This window comes from Gadus morhua, chromosome 17 (assembly GCF_902167405.1).
Source record: "Gadus morhua chromosome 17, gadMor3.0, whole genome shotgun sequence".
In the NCBI taxonomy this organism is placed as follows: domain Eukaryota; kingdom Metazoa; phylum Chordata; class Actinopteri; order Gadiformes; family Gadidae; genus Gadus; species Gadus morhua.
The window spans coordinates 18,309,236-18,326,192 of record NC_044064.1 but is presented as its reverse complement, the minus strand read 5'-3'; the positions used below and the strand labels follow the sequence as shown (position 1 = coordinate 18,326,192).

General features: G+C 43.8%; 1 protein-coding gene across 2 annotated transcripts in view; it reads right to left on the bottom strand.

Moving 5' to 3' along the window:
* dpp10 (dipeptidyl peptidase like 10) overlaps nucleotides 1–16,957 on the bottom strand; it is a 251,431-nt gene that overhangs the window by 2,660 nt on the left and 231,814 nt on the right. For both annotated transcript variants that reach the window (XM_030338686.1, XM_030338687.1), the window contains exons 21-25: nucleotides 2,925–2,979; nucleotides 2,453–2,552; nucleotides 1,728–1,786; nucleotides 730–802; nucleotides 119–192 (exon numbers count right to left, since the gene is read on the bottom strand). In XM_030338686.1, coding sequence (XP_030194546.1) covers nucleotides 119–192; nucleotides 730–802; nucleotides 1,728–1,786; nucleotides 2,453–2,552; nucleotides 2,925–2,979 — 361 coding nt within the window. The remainder of the gene's footprint in view (nucleotides 1–118; nucleotides 193–729; nucleotides 803–1,727; nucleotides 1,787–2,452; nucleotides 2,553–2,924; nucleotides 2,980–16,957) is intronic.

Sequence of the window (16,957 nt, the reverse complement as noted above, 5' to 3'; positions counted from 1 at the left end):
GTTTGTAAGGTACATGCACGTGTGTATAGTATGTGGGTATACAGGTCCCCATGTGTACAGCGGGACGGTACACCATATAACGAGCTCCTCAGGTGTACAGGGTGTTTTTGGTACGTGCCTGCATTGTGTAATTCGCTCCAACTTTCACCAGGTTCTTGATTAGCTCAGCAGTGTGCTGGAAGTGAACATTGGCTGCCATCAAAGATAAGGGGAAGAAGAATAAAAAACAAGTGTCAGCATGATCGGGCCTGAGTTCCAGCAGCAAGAGGAAGGAGCAATCACAGGGAACAGAGCAGAGACCGGAAAACACCTCGCGTCCAGCTGCACCTGATTCTCTGCTGATTTGCCTCTTTGTCCTCGTGAATACCAGGGTTGAGAAACTCAGGGATCCACTTTCTCTTTCATCTTTTGATTAAAGGAGTTGGCCTCATTGCTTACTCAGGCTACATTCCTAGTTATGCTCTGACGGGCTGCTTACACGCTATTTTGACTTTCTTATTTCTTTCTTTCCATTCAACTACTTATTTTCATCTGCCGTCTCCTCCTTTCCTCTCTCTCTCTGTCTGTATCACCCCTTCCCTATATATAGATCTCTGACCAATTATATTTTCTCCTTGTCTCTTCTTTTCTTCATCTCTCTCTCTCTCTCTCTCTCTCTCTCTCTCTCTCTCTCTCTCTCTCTCTCTCTCTCTCTCTCTCTCTCTCTCTCATTGTCTCTCTCTCCCTTACCATCCGCCGTGCCATGCACCAGCATCAGTGTCTGCTCCCGGAAGGCCTGAGCGTTTTGGAGCGCGCTGGAGAACTGGAATCAGACATAACAAGGTGATAGACGATTAATCCATCATGTTAAATCAGACATAACGAGGTCATACCAGTTTAATCCACCAGGTGGAATCAGGCATATAAAGGTGATAGACGATTAATCCACCAGGTGGAATCAGACATAACAAGGTGAGGGTAGAATAATCCACCAGGAAAATATGCAACAAACAAACAAAAATACAATAAAAAATGAATCATTAAAAACCTTGCTACTTCACACATTTTTACTGCAATGCATATAAAGACCTGTAGTCACATTTTCACCCATAAAAAAATCTGTTGCACATGCAGGCATTAACACACACAGAGAGTATTTTATTGATATAAAGGGCGTATGGATGAAACAAAACTAAAGTTAAATAATAATCAAATAGCATGGAGCTTTATAAAGGTATCAACATATAAGCGCAGCAGCTGAACTCGTTGCGTGAAGAAAATGTAATCCAATTAAAAACTGTGAACCAACAAACTAAATCACCCTCCACTCAAGGCTGTCTCTTTGTGTGACTGTGGAAAGTGGTCTTGCACCTCTCTCTATCTGGTGTATGGGTAAAATAACAAGGTGTGGTCGCTGAACATCATCTCCTCGTCTGTGGATGAGCTTCTCGACAGCCCGTGACAGGACACCAGCACGCCGCCACCGTCCTACCACCACCGCGCATAGCAGGCGCCAGCGTGTTAAGTGAAAAGACTGCTTTTATATTTAAAAAAAAACCTGACATGACATCTTTACTGACTTCCTTACTGACTTCCACTTTGATAGCGACAGCGCTGTTATGCTACGGCGCAGGGAAGCTTTCCCGCGGGGATGCTGCTAGTATCTATGGAGCTTTCAGAGACGCTAAGCAAGATTGACGGCAAACGAGTGAGCGGGGGCGGGAAAAGAAGAGAACACAAACATGTACCTGATATCTGCTGTCATCCCATAGTGGTGTTCCCAGATATCGCTCTGAGAAGGCTGATGCTGTACAAATGAGAAGGGATACATTAGGAGCACACACTCCCTCTAAACAACTAACAACTGACTGCCACAACCGTGGGGAATCCCTTTCACCTCCTAATTAAAACCATTTCACCAGCGCCCCTTTCTGTTGATAAATGTTTTTTTCAGCTTTCACACCCAACATAAAGTGTAAGAGACGGAATAAACCTTGATGTCAAATCATGTCTACACTGCACAAGAGCAGTGTCTGGTGTTTTGCTCTTTTGCTTTTTTGATATGACCAATCTGTTCCAATGCTAAAATAAATGTCATTTGTGCTGTGTTGCCCTATAGATCTCTGTTTCAAGAAACAGAATGCTTTAAATGTAATACAAAGGACCCAAGCATGTATTTATTGACCCAGTTAATGCTCCAAGTGGCCCGGATCCTAACATATCATGTATTTGAAAGATTACTTTCTTTACGGTTCCTACGGTGTGTCTGCAATGACTGCATCCCACAAGACTTATTTCAGTGATACAGGGTTTTAATGCTTAATACAAGGGCACATTTAATAATTTCCCCTCAGTGCCAACAGCAGATGAAATGCAATGTTGTCTCTCCAGGTTATTTCTTTATTTTCAGTTTGTACAATGAAGTTTAACTGAAGAATCAACACATTATTAAAGCATAACACATTCTACCCACCGTATAATGTCCAGTCTGTGACCGGGGAGATGGCACAGGCACATTTAAACAGACCGTCAGTAGACTTCAGCATCATTAACGCCAGGTAGGCCCCGTAACCCTAGCAACCATAAACAATCAACCTGGTCATCGTTCCACACCAAAGGTCACCCAAAAATCCTTCAATCAATGAATTAATCAACTTAATGAATCGACTGAAATATGCTTTATCCAAACTCATGAATGAAATCCATTAATCAGTCAGAAAATGTATTTATTAATCAAGCGACCATTCAGACCTGTTGATGTCCAAAAGGTGGTCAAATGCACCTCAAATTTAAATGAACTCTAACAATTACAGAACGTATACCAATTTTTATTATTTATATTGTTTCGATGGATAGAGTTGATAAAATAATATAGTATATCGAATCTAAAAATATAATCAGTATATCTTGATCAAGTTGAAATGCTCCCGACAAAGACATCTTACCCTTCCACATACTGCTATCCTCGTTCGATCAATATATTGGAGTTTCATCATATATCTGCAAATAGTAAAAATTAATGCTGATTAAAAGTAGACCAAGAACAAAACACAGGAACAAATTTCAAATCACATTATTTGATTCAGTTATTCAGTATTTCATATTTTTATCTTTACAAAACCACTAAATGAATATTTATGGCCATATTTATCATAATTTGATTGTCTTAATTTGATCTTTTCAAAATAAGGTTAGTAATTGTGCCACTCTCAAGTAGTACAAACCTCACTTTTGAGGTATACTGTGAGGTATACACCATTAGGAACATTTGAATGATGGAATTAGAATAATAAAAAAGTAAAATAAACTAGAACTGCAAGCAGTTATGCAGGGGTCCAAGAAGTGTGCATTTCGCCGGCACAACGCGACAAGAAATGTGCGTTTCGCCGGCACAACGCGAAGCATGTGTTCAAAACGCTACCCTGAACCTGTGGATACAAAGGAATTGACTTTGGTAGGAGTAGCGAGAAGTCAGTGTAGCGTTTTCGCGGCGAGATTTTGTAGAAGATATACAATTTCCTCGTTTATTGCGCCCCCTAATGGCGAAATTTTCCGAAATATTTATCGAACGACATTAAGGTTAGCACCAACATGTTTGTAAAATGTGGACTCGATCCGATGTCTAATTTTGGATTTCTTTGGATTTTTGATATTCCACGTCTAATTTAGCTCATAAACCAATATTCAAAACGCTACCGTTTCGTTATCGAAGGACGGATTAAAAAAGTGTTTCCATGCATTCTTTGCGTGTGCGTCTGAAGATGTCGTGTGCAAAGTTTGGTGTCGATTGGTCAAGAAATGTGGGAGGAGTAGGGAAAAAACAGTTTTGCGGTTTTCGCGATTTTGCGAAAAAAAATTCTAGACGCAAATGGGCGTGGCCTATGCCAAAAGATGCAGCAGACTCCAGTGAATATGTGTGTACAAGGTTTTGAATGTGGGAGGTTCGGTGTGGGAGTTATAGCCCCAAACGCGTCTTTCCTTGGTATAGCGCCACCTAGTGGCCGGCGTGTCTGGATTTTGTTATCTGAGTAGCGGTGCCGGACCTGGATCAAGTCATGCAATTGGCGTGTCGGCACCATTTACGGTTTGGGCTGTGGGCCCACTTTTAGCGCGGGAAGTATAATAACTAGAACTGCAAGCAGTTATGCAGGGGTCCAAGAAGTGTGCATTTCGCCGGCACAACGCGAAGCATGTGTTCAAAACGCTACCCTGAACCTGTGGATACAAAGGATTTGACTGTGGTAGGAGTAGCGAGAAGTTAGTGTAGCGTTTTCGCGGCGAAATTTTGTAGAAGATATACAATTTCCTCGTTTATTGCGCCCCCTAATGGCGAAATTTTCCGAAATTTTTATTGAACGACATGAAGGTTAGCACCAACATGTGTGTAAAACTTGGAGTCGATCCGATGTGTAATTTTGAATTTTTCGGGATTTTGGATTTTCCACGTCTAATTTAGCTAATAAACCAATATTCAAAACGCTACCGTTTCGTCGTCAAAGGTCGCATCAAAAAAGTGTTTCCTGCATTCTTTGCGCGTGCGTCTGAAGATGTCGTGTGCAAAGTTTGGTGTTGATTGGTCAAAAAATGTGGGAGGAGTAGGGAAAAAGCATTTTTGCGGTTTTCGCGATTTTGCGAAAAAAAATTATAGACGCAAATGGGCGTGGCCTATGCCAAAAGATGCAGCAGACTCCAGTGAATCTGTGCGTACAAGTTTTTGAATGTGGGAGATTCGGTGTGGGAGTTATAGCCCCAAACGCGTCTGTCCTTGGTATAGCGCCACCTAGTGGCCGGCGCGTCTGGATTTGGTTATCTGAGTAGCGGTGCCGGACCTGGATCTAGTCATGCAATTGGCGCGTGTGCACCATTTACGGTTTGGGCTGTAGTCCCACAAGTACGGGGGGAAGAATAATAATAATAATAATAATAATAATAATAGGAAAAATCCTTACAAAAACAATAGGGATCCAACCTGTTGGCTTGGACCCCTAACTAGAACTGCAAGCAGTTATGCAGGGGTCCAAGAAGTGTGCATTTCGCCGGCACAACGCGACAAGAAATGTGCATTTCGCCGGCACAACGCGAAGCATGTTTTGAAAACGCTACCCTGAACCTCTGGATACAAAGGATTTGACTGTGGTAGGAGTAGCGAGAAGTCAGTGTAGCGTCTTCGCGGCGAAATTTTGCAGGCGATATACAATTTCCTCGTTTATTGCGCCCCCTAATGGCGAATTTTTCCGAATTTTTTATCGAACGACGTTAAGGTTAACACCAACATGTGTGTAAAATTTGGACTCGATCCGATGTCTAATTTTGGATTTCTTTGGATTTTTGATATTCCACGTCTAATTTAGCTAATATACCAATATTCAAAACGCTACCGTTTCGTCGTCAAAGGTCGCATCAAAAAAGTGTTTCATGCATTCTTTGCATGTGCGTCTGAAGATGTCGTGTGCAAAGTTTGGTGTTGATCGGGCGAGAAATGTGGAAGGAGTAGGGAAAAAACAGTTTTGCGGTTTTCGCGATTTTGCGAAAAAAAATTATAGACGCAAATGGGCGTGGCCTATGCCAAAAGATGCAGCAGACTCCAGTGAATCTTTGCGTACAAGTTTTTGAATGTGGGAGATTCGGTGTGGGAGTTATAGCCCCAAACGCGTCTGTCCTTGGTATAGCGCCACCTAGTGGCCGGCGCGTCTGGATTTGGTTATCTGAGTAGCGGTGCCGGACCTGGATCTAGTCATGCAATTGGCGCGTGTGCACCATTTACGGTTTGGGCTGTAGTCCCACAAGTACGGGGGGAAGAATAATAATAATAATAATAATAATAGGAAAAATCCTTACAAAAACAATAGGGATCCAACCTGTTGGCTTGGACCCCTAACTAGAACTGCAAGCAGTTATGCAGGGGTCCAAGAAGTGTGCATTTCGCCGGCACAACGCGACAAGAAATGTGCGTTTCGCCGGCACAACGCGAAGCATGTGTTGAAAACGCTACCCTGAACCTGCGGATACAAAGGATTTGACTGTGGTAGGAGTAGCGAGAAGTCAGTGTAGCGTTTTCGCGGCGAAATTTTGTAGATAATATACAATTTCCTCGTTTATTGCGCCCCCTAATGGCGAATTTTTCCGAATTTTTTATCGAATGACGTTAAGGTTAACACCAACATGTGTGTAGAATTTGGACTCGTTCCGATGCCTAATTTTGGATTTCTTTGGATTTTTGAAATTCCACGTCTAATTTAGCTAATAAACCAATATTCAAAACGCTACCGTTTCGTCATCAAAGGTCGCATCAAAAAAGTGTTTCGTGCATTCTTTGCGTGTGCGTCTGAAGATATCGTGTGCAAAGTTTGGTGTCGATTGGTCAAGAAATGTGGGAGGAGTAGGGAAAAAACAGTTTTGCGGTTTTCGCGATTTAGCGAAAAAAAATTATAGACGCAAATGGGCGTGGCCTATGCCAAAAGATGCAGCAGACTCCAGTGAATCTGTGCGTGTAAGGTTTTGAATGTGGGAGGTTCGGTGTGGGAGTTATAGCCCCAAACGTGTCTTTCCTTGGTATAGCGCCACCTAGTGGCCGGCGTGTCTGGATTTTGTCGTCTGCCTAGAACTCAGGGACCTGGATCTAGTCATGCAATTGGCGTGTCGGCACCATTTACGGTTTGGGCTGTGGACCCACTTCTAGGGGGGAAAAATAATAATAATAGGAAAAAAAAACCTTACAAAAACAATAGGGATCCAACCTGTTGGCTTGGACCCCTAACTAGAACTGCAAGCAGTTATGCAGGGGTCCAAGAAGTGTGCATTTCGCCGGCACAACGCGACAAGAAATGTGCGTTTCGCCGGCACAACGCGAAGCATGTGTTGAAAACGCTACCCTGAACCTGTGGATACAAAGGATTTGACTGTGGTAGGAGTAGCAAGAAGTCAGTGTAGCGTTTTCGCGGCGAAATTTTGCAGACGACATACAATTTCTTCGTTTATTGCGCCCCCTAATGGCGAATTTTTCCGAATTTTTTATCGAACGACGTTAAGGTTAACACCAACATGTGTGTAAAATTTGGGCTCGATCCGATGTCTAATTTTGGATTTCTTTGGATTTTTGATATTCCACGTCTAATTTAGCTAATAAACCAATATTCAAAACGCTACCGTTTCGTCGTCAAAGGTCGCATCAAAAAAGTGTTTCGTGCATTCTTTGCGTGTGCGTCTGAAGATGTCGTGTGCAAAGTTTGGTGTTGATTGGTCGAGAAATGTGGGAGGAGTAGCGAAAAAACAGTTTTGCGGTTTTTGCGATTTAGCGAAAAATATTCCCGGACGCAAATGGGCGTGGCCTAGGCCAAAAGATGCAGCAGACTCCAGTGCATCTGTGTGTACAAGTTTTTGGACTCTGGGAGGTTCGGTGTGGGAGTTATAGCCACAAACGCGTATTCCTTGGTATAGCGCCACCTAGTGGCCGGCGTGTCTGGATTTTGTTATCTGAGTAGCGGTGCAGATTCTGGATCTAGTCATGCAATTGGCGCGTGTGCACCATTTACGGTTTGGGCTGTGGTTCCACTTTCACCGCGGGAAGTATAATAAAAATCCTTACAAAAACAATAGGGATCCAACCTGTTGGCTTGGACCCCTAAAAACTAGAACTGCAAGCAGTTATGCAGGGGTCCAAGAAGTGTGCATTTCGCCGGCACAACGCGACAAGAAATGTGCGTTTCGCCGGCACAACGCGAAGCATGTGTTCAAAACGCTACCCTGAACCTGTGGATACAAAGGATTTGACTGTGGTAGGAGTAGCGAGAAGTCAGTGTAGCGTTTTCGCGGCGAAAATTTGTAGAAGATATACAATTTCCTCGTTTATTGCGCCCCCTAATGGCGAAATTTTCCGAATTTTTTATCGAACGACATTAAGGTTAACACCAACATGCGTGTAAAACTTGGACTCGATCCGATGTCTAATTTTGGATTTCTTTGGATTTTTGATATTCCACGTCTAATTTAGCTAATAAACCAATATTCAAAACGCTACCGTTTCGTCGTCGAAGGTCGCATCAAAAAAGTGTATCATGCATTCTTTGCCTGTGCGTCTGAAGATGTCGTATGCAAAGTTTGGTGTCGATTGGTCAAGAAATGTGGGAGGAGTAGGGAAAAAACAGTTTTGCGGTTTTCGCGATTTTGCGAAAAATATTCCTAGACGCAAATGGGCGTGGCCTAGGCCAAAAGATGCAGCAGACTCCAGTGCATCTGTGTGTACAAGTTTTTGGACTCTGGGAGGTTCGGTGTGGGAGTTATAGCCGCAAACGCGTATTCCTTGGTATAGCGCCACCTAGTGGCCGGCGTGTCTGGATTTTGTTATCTGAGTAGCGGTGCCGATTCTGGATCTAGTCATGCAATTGGCGCGTGTGCACCATTTACGGTTTGGGCTGTGGTTCCACTTTCACCGCGGGAAGTATAACTAGAACTGCAAGCAGTTATGCAGGGGTCCAAGAAGTGTGTATTTCGCCGGCACAACGCGACAAGAAATGTGCGTTTAGCCGGCACAACGCGAAGAAAGTATTGAAAACGCTACCGTGAACAACATGTGGATGTAAAGGTTTTGACTGTGGGAGCTTCGGTGTGGGAGTTATAGCCTAAAACGCGTTTTCAGAACATTGGCCAAATAGGAGATAGACAATGTCGTCGTTTTTTGGCGCCGCCCTGTGGCGAAATTTTCCAAAGACAATTTTCCTTTGCCAAATAACTCCCGCCCACATTAATAATTCTTGGCCATATTTTCTATATAGATTCGAGTTTGCCCCTTGATGGTTTCCCTTGAGTTTGAAGAACATTCCTTTGGCCAATTAGAAGATATACAATTTCCTCGTTTATTGCGCCCCCTAATGGCGAAATTTTCCGAATTCTTTATTGAACGACATTAAGGTAAGCACCAACATGTGTGTAAAATGTGGACTCGATCCGATGTCTAATTTTGGATTTCTTTGGATTTTTGATATTCCACGTCTAATTTAGCTAATAAACCAATATTCAAAACGCTACCGTTTCGTTATCGAAGGACGGATCAAAAAAGTGTTTTCATGCATTCTTTGCGTGTGCGTGTGAAGATGTCGTGTGCAAAGTTTGGTGTCGATTGGTCAAGAAATGTGGGAGGAGTAGGGAAAAAACAGTTTTGCGGTTTTCGCGATTTTGCGAAAAAAAATTCTAGACGCAAATGGGCGTGGCCTATGCCAAAAGATGCAGCAGACTCCAGTGAATATGTGTGTACAAGGTTTTGAATGTGGGAGGTTCGGTGTGGGAGTTATAGCCCCAAACGCGTCTTTCCTTGGTATAGCGCCACCTAGTGGCCGGCGTGTCTGGATTTTGTTATCTGAGTAGCGGTGCCGGACCTGGATCTAGTCATGCAATTGGCGTGTCGGCACCATTTACGGTTTGGGCTGTGGGCCCACTTTTAGCGCGGGAAGTATAATAACTAGAACTGCAAGCAGTTATGCAGGGGTCCAAGAAGTGTGCATTTCGCCGGCACAACGCGACAAGAAATGTGCGTTTCGCCGGCACAACGCGAAGCAAGTATTCAAAACGCTACCCTGAACCTGTGGATATAAAGGTTTTGACTGTGGGAGCTTCGGTGTGGGAGTTATAGCCTAAAACTCGTTTTCAGAACATTCCATTGGCCAAATAGGAGATAGACAATGTCGTCGTTTTTTGGCGCCGCCCTCTGGCGACATTTTCCAAAGACAATTTTCCTTTGCCAAATAACTCCCGCCCACATTAATAATTCTTGGCCATATTTTCTATATAGACTCGGGTTTGCCCCTTGATGGTTCCCTTATAGTTTGAAGAACATTCCTCTGGCCAATTAGAAGATATACAATTTCCTCGTTTATTGCGCCCCCTAATGGCGAAAAATTCCGTTTTTTTTATTGAATGCCATTAAGGGTAACACCGACATGTGTCTAAAATTTGGGCTTGATCCGATGTCTAATTTTGGTATTTTTAGAATTTTTGCGTTTCGGCGTAAAACGTAGCTAATAAACCAATGTTCAAAACGCTACCGTTTCGTCGTCGAGGGTCGGATCAAAAAAGTGTTCGAGCTTTCTTTGCGTGTGCGTCTGAAGATGCCGTGTGCAAAGTTTGGTGTCGATTGGTCAAGAAATGTGGGAGGAGTAGGGAAAAAACAGTTTTGCGGTTTTCGCGATTTTGCGAAAAAAAATTATGGACGCAAATGGGCGTGGCCTATGCCAAAAGATGCAGCAGACTCCAGTGCATATGTGCGTACAAGTTTTTGACTGTGGGAGGTTCGGTGTGGGAGTTATAGCCCCAAACGCGTATTCCTTGGTATAGCGCCACCTAGTGGCCGGCATGTCTGGATTTTGTCGTCTGCGTAGTCCCCACGGATCTGGATCTAGTCATGCAATTGGCGTGTCGGCACCATTTACGGTTTGGGCTGTGGGCACACTTTTAGGGAGGTAAGTATAATAATAATAATAAACACTACAAAAACAATAGGGATCCAACCTGTTGGCTTGGACCCCTAACTAGAACTGCAAGCAGTTATGCAGGGGTCCAAGAAGTGTGCATTTCGCCGGCACAACGCGACAAGAAATGTGCGTTTCGCCGGCACAACGCGAAGCATGTGTTCAAAACGCTACCCTGAACCTGTGGATACAAAGGATTTGACTGTGGTAGGAGTAGCGAGAAGTCAGTGTGGCTTTTTCGCGGCGAAATTGCGTAGAAGATATACAATTTCCTCGTTTATTGCGCCCCCTAATGGCGAAATTTTCCGAATTTTTTATCGAACGACATTAACGTTAACACCAACATGTGTGTAAAATTTGGACTCGATCCGATGTCTAATTTTGGATTTCTTTGGATTTTTGATATTTCACGTCTAATTTAGCTAATAAACCAATATTCAAAACGCTACCGTTTCGTCGTCAAAGGTCGCATCAAAAAAGTGTTTCATGCATTCTTTGCATGTGCGTCTGAAGATGTCGTGTGCAAAGTTTGGTGTTGATCGGGCGAGAAATGTGGGAGGAGTAGGGAAAAAACAGTTTTGCGGTTTTCACGATTTTGCGAAAAAAAATTATGGACGGAAATGGGCGTGGCCTATGCCAAAAGATCCAGCAGACTCCAGTGAATATGTGCGTACAAGTTTTTGACTGTCGGAGGTTCGGTGTGGGAGTTATAGCCCCAAACGCGTCTTTCCTTGGTATAGCGCCACCTAGTGGCCGGCGTGTCTGGATTTGGTTATCTGAGTAGCGGTGCCGGACCTGGTTCTAGTCATGTAATTGGCGCGTGTGCACCATTTACGGTTTGGGCTGTAGTCCCACAAGTACGGGGGGAAGTATAATAATAATAATAGGAACTAGAACTGCAAGCAGTTATGCAGGGGTCCAAGAAGTGTGCATTTCGCCGGCACAACGCGACAAGAAATGTGCATTTCGCCGGCACAACGCGAAGCAAGTATTCAAAACGCTACCGTGAACAACATGTGGATATAAAGGTTTTGACTGTGGGAGCTTCGGTGTGGGAGTTATAGCCCAAAACGCGTTTTCAGAACATTCCATTGGCCAAATAGGAGATAGACAATGTCGTTGTTTTTTGGCGCCGCCCTGTGGCGAAATTTTTAATTTTCCAAAGAAAATTTTCCTTTGCCAAATAACTCCCGCCCACATTAATAATTCTTGGCCATATTTTCTATATAGACTCGGGTTTGCCCCTTGATGGTTTCCCTTGAGTTTGAAGAACATTCCTTTGGCCCATTAGAAGATATACAATTTCCTCGTTTATAGCGCCCCCTTAGGGCGTAATTTTCCGAATTTTTATTCGAACGTCGTAAAGGGTGGCGCTAACATGTGTGTAAAACTTGGAGTCGATCGGATGTGTAATTTTGGATTTTTTGGGATTTTGGATTTTCCACGTCTAATTTAGCTAATAAACCAATATTCAAAACGCTACCGTTTCGTCGTCGACGGTCGGATCAAAAAATTGTATACGGTTCCTTTTCGTGTGTGTCTGAAGATGTCGTGTGCAAAGTTTGGTGTTGATCGGGCGAGAAATGTGGGAGGAGTAGCGAAATAACAGTTTTGCGGTTTTCGCGATTTTGCGAAAAAAAATTATGGACGCAAATGGGCGTGGCCTATGCCAAAAGATGCAGCAGACTCCAGTGAATATGTGGGTACAAGTTTTTGACTGTGGGAGGTTCGGTGTGGGAGTTATAGCCCCAAACGCGTATTCCTTGGTATAGCGCCACCTAGTGGCCGGCATGCCTGGATTTTGTCGTCTGCATAGTCTTCAGGGACCTGGATCTATTCATGCAATTGGCGTGTCGGCACCATTTACGGTCTGGGCTGTGGTACCACTTCTAGTTGGGAATAATAATAATAAAAATCCTTACAAAAACAATAGGGATCCAACCTGTTGGCTTGGACCCCTAAAAATCCTTACAAAAACAATAGGGATCCAACCTGTTGGCTTGGACCCCTAATAACAAGAAATGTGCGTTTCGCCGGCACAACGCGAAGCATGTGTTCAAAACGCTACCCTGAACCTGTGGATATAAAGGTTTTGACTGTGGGAGCTTCGGTGTGGGAGTTATAGCCTAAAACGCGTTTTCAGAACATTGGCCAAATAGGAGATAGACAATGTCGTCGTTTTTTGGCGCCGCCCTGTGGCGAAATTTTCCAAGGACAATTTTCCTTTGCCAAATAACTCCCGCCCACATTAATAATTCTTGGCCATATTTTCTATATAGACTCGGGTTTGCCCCTTGATGGTTTCCCTTGAGTTTGAAGAACATTCCTTTGGCCAATTAGAAGATATACAATTTCCTCGTTTATTGCGCCCCCTAATGGCGAGATTTTCCGAAATTTTTATCGAACGACATTAAGGTTAGCACCAACATGTGTGTAAAATTTGGACTCGATCCGATGTCTCATTTTGGATTTCTTTGGATTTTTGCTATTCCACGTCTAATTTAGCAAATAAACCAATATTCAAAACGCTACCGTTTCGTCGTCGAAGGTCGGATCAAAAAAGTGTTTCATGCATTCTTTGCGTGTGCGTCTGAAGATGCCGTGTGCAAAGTTTGGTGTCGATTGGTCAAGAAATGTGGGACGAGTAGCGAAAAAACAGTTTTGCGGTTTTCACGATTTTGCGAAAAAAAATTCCAGACGCAAATGGGCGTGGCCTATGCCAAAAGATGCAGCAGACTCCAGTGGATATGTGCGTACAAGTTTTTGACTGTGGGAGGTTCGGTGCGGGAGTTATAGCCCCAAACGCGTATTCCTTGGTATAGCGCCACCTAGTGGCTGGCGTGCCTGGATTTTGTCGTCTGCCTAGAACTCAGGGACCTGGATCTAGTCATGCAATTGGCGTGTCGTCACTATTTACGGTATGGGCTGTGGGCCCACTTCTAGGGGGGAATAATAATAATAATAAAAAAAATCCTTACAAAAACAATAGGGATCCAACCTGTTGGCTTGGACCCCTAATAAAAATCCTTACAAAAACAATAGGGATCCAACCTGTTGGCTTGGACCCCTAATAAAAATCCTTACAAAAACAATAGGGATCCAACCTGTTGGCTTGGACCCCTAATAATAAAAATCCTTACAAAAACAATAGGGATCCAACCTGTTGGCTTGGACCCCTAACTAGAACTGCAAGCAGTTATGCAGGGGTCCAAGAAGTGTGCATTTCGCCGGCACAACGCGACAAGAAATGTGCGTTTCGCCGGCACAACGCGAAGCAAGTATTCAAAACGCTACCGTGAACAACATGTGGATATAAAGGTTTTGACTGTGGGAGCTTCGGTGTGGGAGTTATAGCCTAAAACGCGTTTTCAGAACATTGGCCAAATAGGAGATAGACAATGTCGTAGTTTTCTGGCGCCGCCCTGTGGCGAAATTTTCCAAAGACAATTTTCCTTTGCCAAATAACTCCCGCCCACATTAATAATTCTTGGCCATATTTTCTATATAGACTCGGGTTTGCCCCTTGATGGTTTCCCTTGAGTTTGAAGAACATTCCTTCAGCCAATTAGAAGATATACAATTTCGTCGTTTATTGCGCCCCCTAATGGCGAAATTTTCCGAAATTTTTATCGAACGACAGTAAGGTTAGCACCAACATGTGTGTAAAATTTGGACTCGATCCGATGTCTAATTTTGGATTTCTTTGGATTTTTGATATTCCACGTCTAATTTAGCTAATAAACCAATATTCAAAACGCTACCGTTTCGTCATCGAAGGTCGGATCAAAAAAGTGTTTCATGCATTCTTTGCGTGTGTGTCTGAAGATGTCGTGGGCAAAGTTTGGTGTCGATTGGTCAAGAAATGTGGGAGGAGTAGGGAGAAAATAGTTTTGCGGTTTTCGCGATTTTGCGAAAAAAAATTCTAGACGCAAATGGGCGTGGCCTATGCCAAAAGATGCAGCAGACTCCAGTGAATATGTGTGTACAAGGTTTTGAATGTGGGAGGTTCGGTGTGGGAGTTATAGCCCCAAACGCGTCTTTCCTTGGTATAGCGCCACCTAGTGGCCGGCGTGTCTGGATTTTGTTATCTGAGTAGCGGTGCCGGACCTGGATCTAGTCATGCAATTGGCGTGTCGGCACCATTTACGGTTTGGGCTGTGGACCCACTTTTAGCGCGGGAAGTATAATAACTAGAACTGCAAGCAGTTACGCAGGGGTCCAAGAAGTGTGCATTTCGCCGGCACAACGCGACAAGAAATGTGCGTTTCGCCGGCACAACGCGAAGCATGTGTTCAAAACGCTACCCTGAACCTGTGGATACAAAGGATTTGACTGTGGTAGGAGTAGCGAGAAGTCAGTGTAGCGTTTTCGCGGCGAAATTTTGTAGAAGATATACAATTTCCTCGTTTATTGCGCCCCCTAATGGCGAAATTTTCCGAAATTTTTATCGAACGACGTTAAGGTTAGCACCAACATGTGTGTAAAATTTGGACTCGTTCCGATGTCTAATTTTGGATTTCTTTGGATTTTTGATTTTCCACGTCTAATTTAGCTCATAAACCAATATTCAAAACGCTACCGTTTCGTCGTCGAAGGTCGGATCAAAAAACTGTCTCACGATTCCTTTGCGTGTGCGTCTGAAGATGTCGTGTGCAAAGTTTGGTGTCGATTGGTCAAGAAATGTGGGAGGAGTAGGGAAAAAACAGTTTTGCGGTTTTCGCGATTTTGCGAAAAAAAATTGTAGACGCAAATGGGCGTGGCCTATGCCAAAAGATGCAGCAGACTCCAGTGAATATGTGGGTACAAGGTTTTGAATGTGGGAGGTTCGGTGTGGGAGTTATAGCCCCAAACGCGTCTTTCCTTGGTATAGCGCCACCTAGTGGCCGGCGTGTCTGGATTTTGTTATCTGAGTAGCGGTGCCGGACCTGGATCTAGTCATGCAATTGGCATGTCGGCACCATTTACGGTTTGGGCTGTGGTTCCACTTTCACGGGGAGGTAGTATAATAATAAAAATCCTTACAAAAACAATAGGGATCCAACCTGTTGGCTTGGACCCCTAACTAGAACTGCAAGCAGTTATGCAGGGGTCCAAGAAGTGTGCATTTCGCCGGCACAACGCGACAAGAAATGTGCATTTCGCCGGCACAACGCGAAGCAAGTGTTCAAAACGCTACCGTGAACAACATGTGGATATAAAGGTTTTGACTGTGGGAGCTTCGGTGTGGGAGTTACAGCCTAAAACGCGTTTTCAGAACATTCCATTGGCCAAATAGGAGATAGACAATGTTGTCGTTTTTTGGCGCCGCCTTGTGGCGAAATTTTCCAAAGACAATTTTCCTTTGCCAAATAACTCCCGCCAACATTAATAATTCTTGGCCATATTTTCTATATAGACTCGGGTTTGCCCCTTGATGTTTTCCCTTGAGTTTGAAGAACATTCCTTTGGCCAATTAGAAGATATACAATTTCCTCGTTTATAGCGCCCCCTTAGGGCGTAATTTTCCGAATTTTTATTCGAACGTCGTTAAGGGTGGCGCTAACATGTGTGTTAAATTTGGACTCGATCCGATGTGTAATTTTTGATTTTTTTGGATTTTTGATTTTCCACGTCTAATTTAGCTCATAAACCAATATTCAAAACGCTACCGTTTCGTCGTCGAAGGTCGGATCAAAAAAGTGTTCGAGCATTCTTTGCGTGTGCGTCTGAAGATGCCGTTTGCAAAGTTTGGTGTTGATTGGTCAAGAAATGTGGGAGGAGTAGGGAAAAAACAGTTTTGCGGTTTTCGCGATTTTGCGAAAAAAAATTCTAGACGCAAATGGGCGTGGCCTATGCCAAAAGATGCAGCAGACTCCAGTGAATATGTGCGTACAAGTTTTTGACTGTGGGAGGTTCGGTGTGGGAGTTATAGCCCCAAACGCGTATTCCTTGGTATAGCGCCACCTAGTGGCCGGCATGTCTGGATTTTGTCGTCTGCGTAGTCCCCACGGATCTGGATCTAGTCATGCAATTGGCGTGTCGGCACCATTTACGGTTTGGGCTGTGGGCACACTTTTAGGGAGGTAAGTATAATAACTAGAACTGCAAGCAGTTATGCAGGGGTCCAAGAAGTGTGCATTTCGCCGGCACAACGCGACAAGAAATGTGCGTTTCGCCGGCACAATGCGAAGCAAGTATTCAAAACGCTACCGTGAACAACATGTGGATATAAAGGTTTTGACTGTGGGAGCTTCGGTGTGGGAGTTATAGCCTAAAACGCGTTTTCAGAACATTGGCCAAATAGGAGATAGACAATGTCGTCGTTTTTTGGCGCCGCCCTGTGGCGACATTTTCCAAAGACAATTTTCCTTTGCCAAAAACTCCCGCCCACATTAATAATTCTTGGCCATATTTTCTATATAGATTCGGGTTTGCCCCTTGATGGTTTCCCTTGAGTTTGAAGAACATTCCTTTGGCCAATTAGAAGATAGACAATTTCGTCGTTTATTGCGCCCCCTAATGGCGAAATATTCCGAATT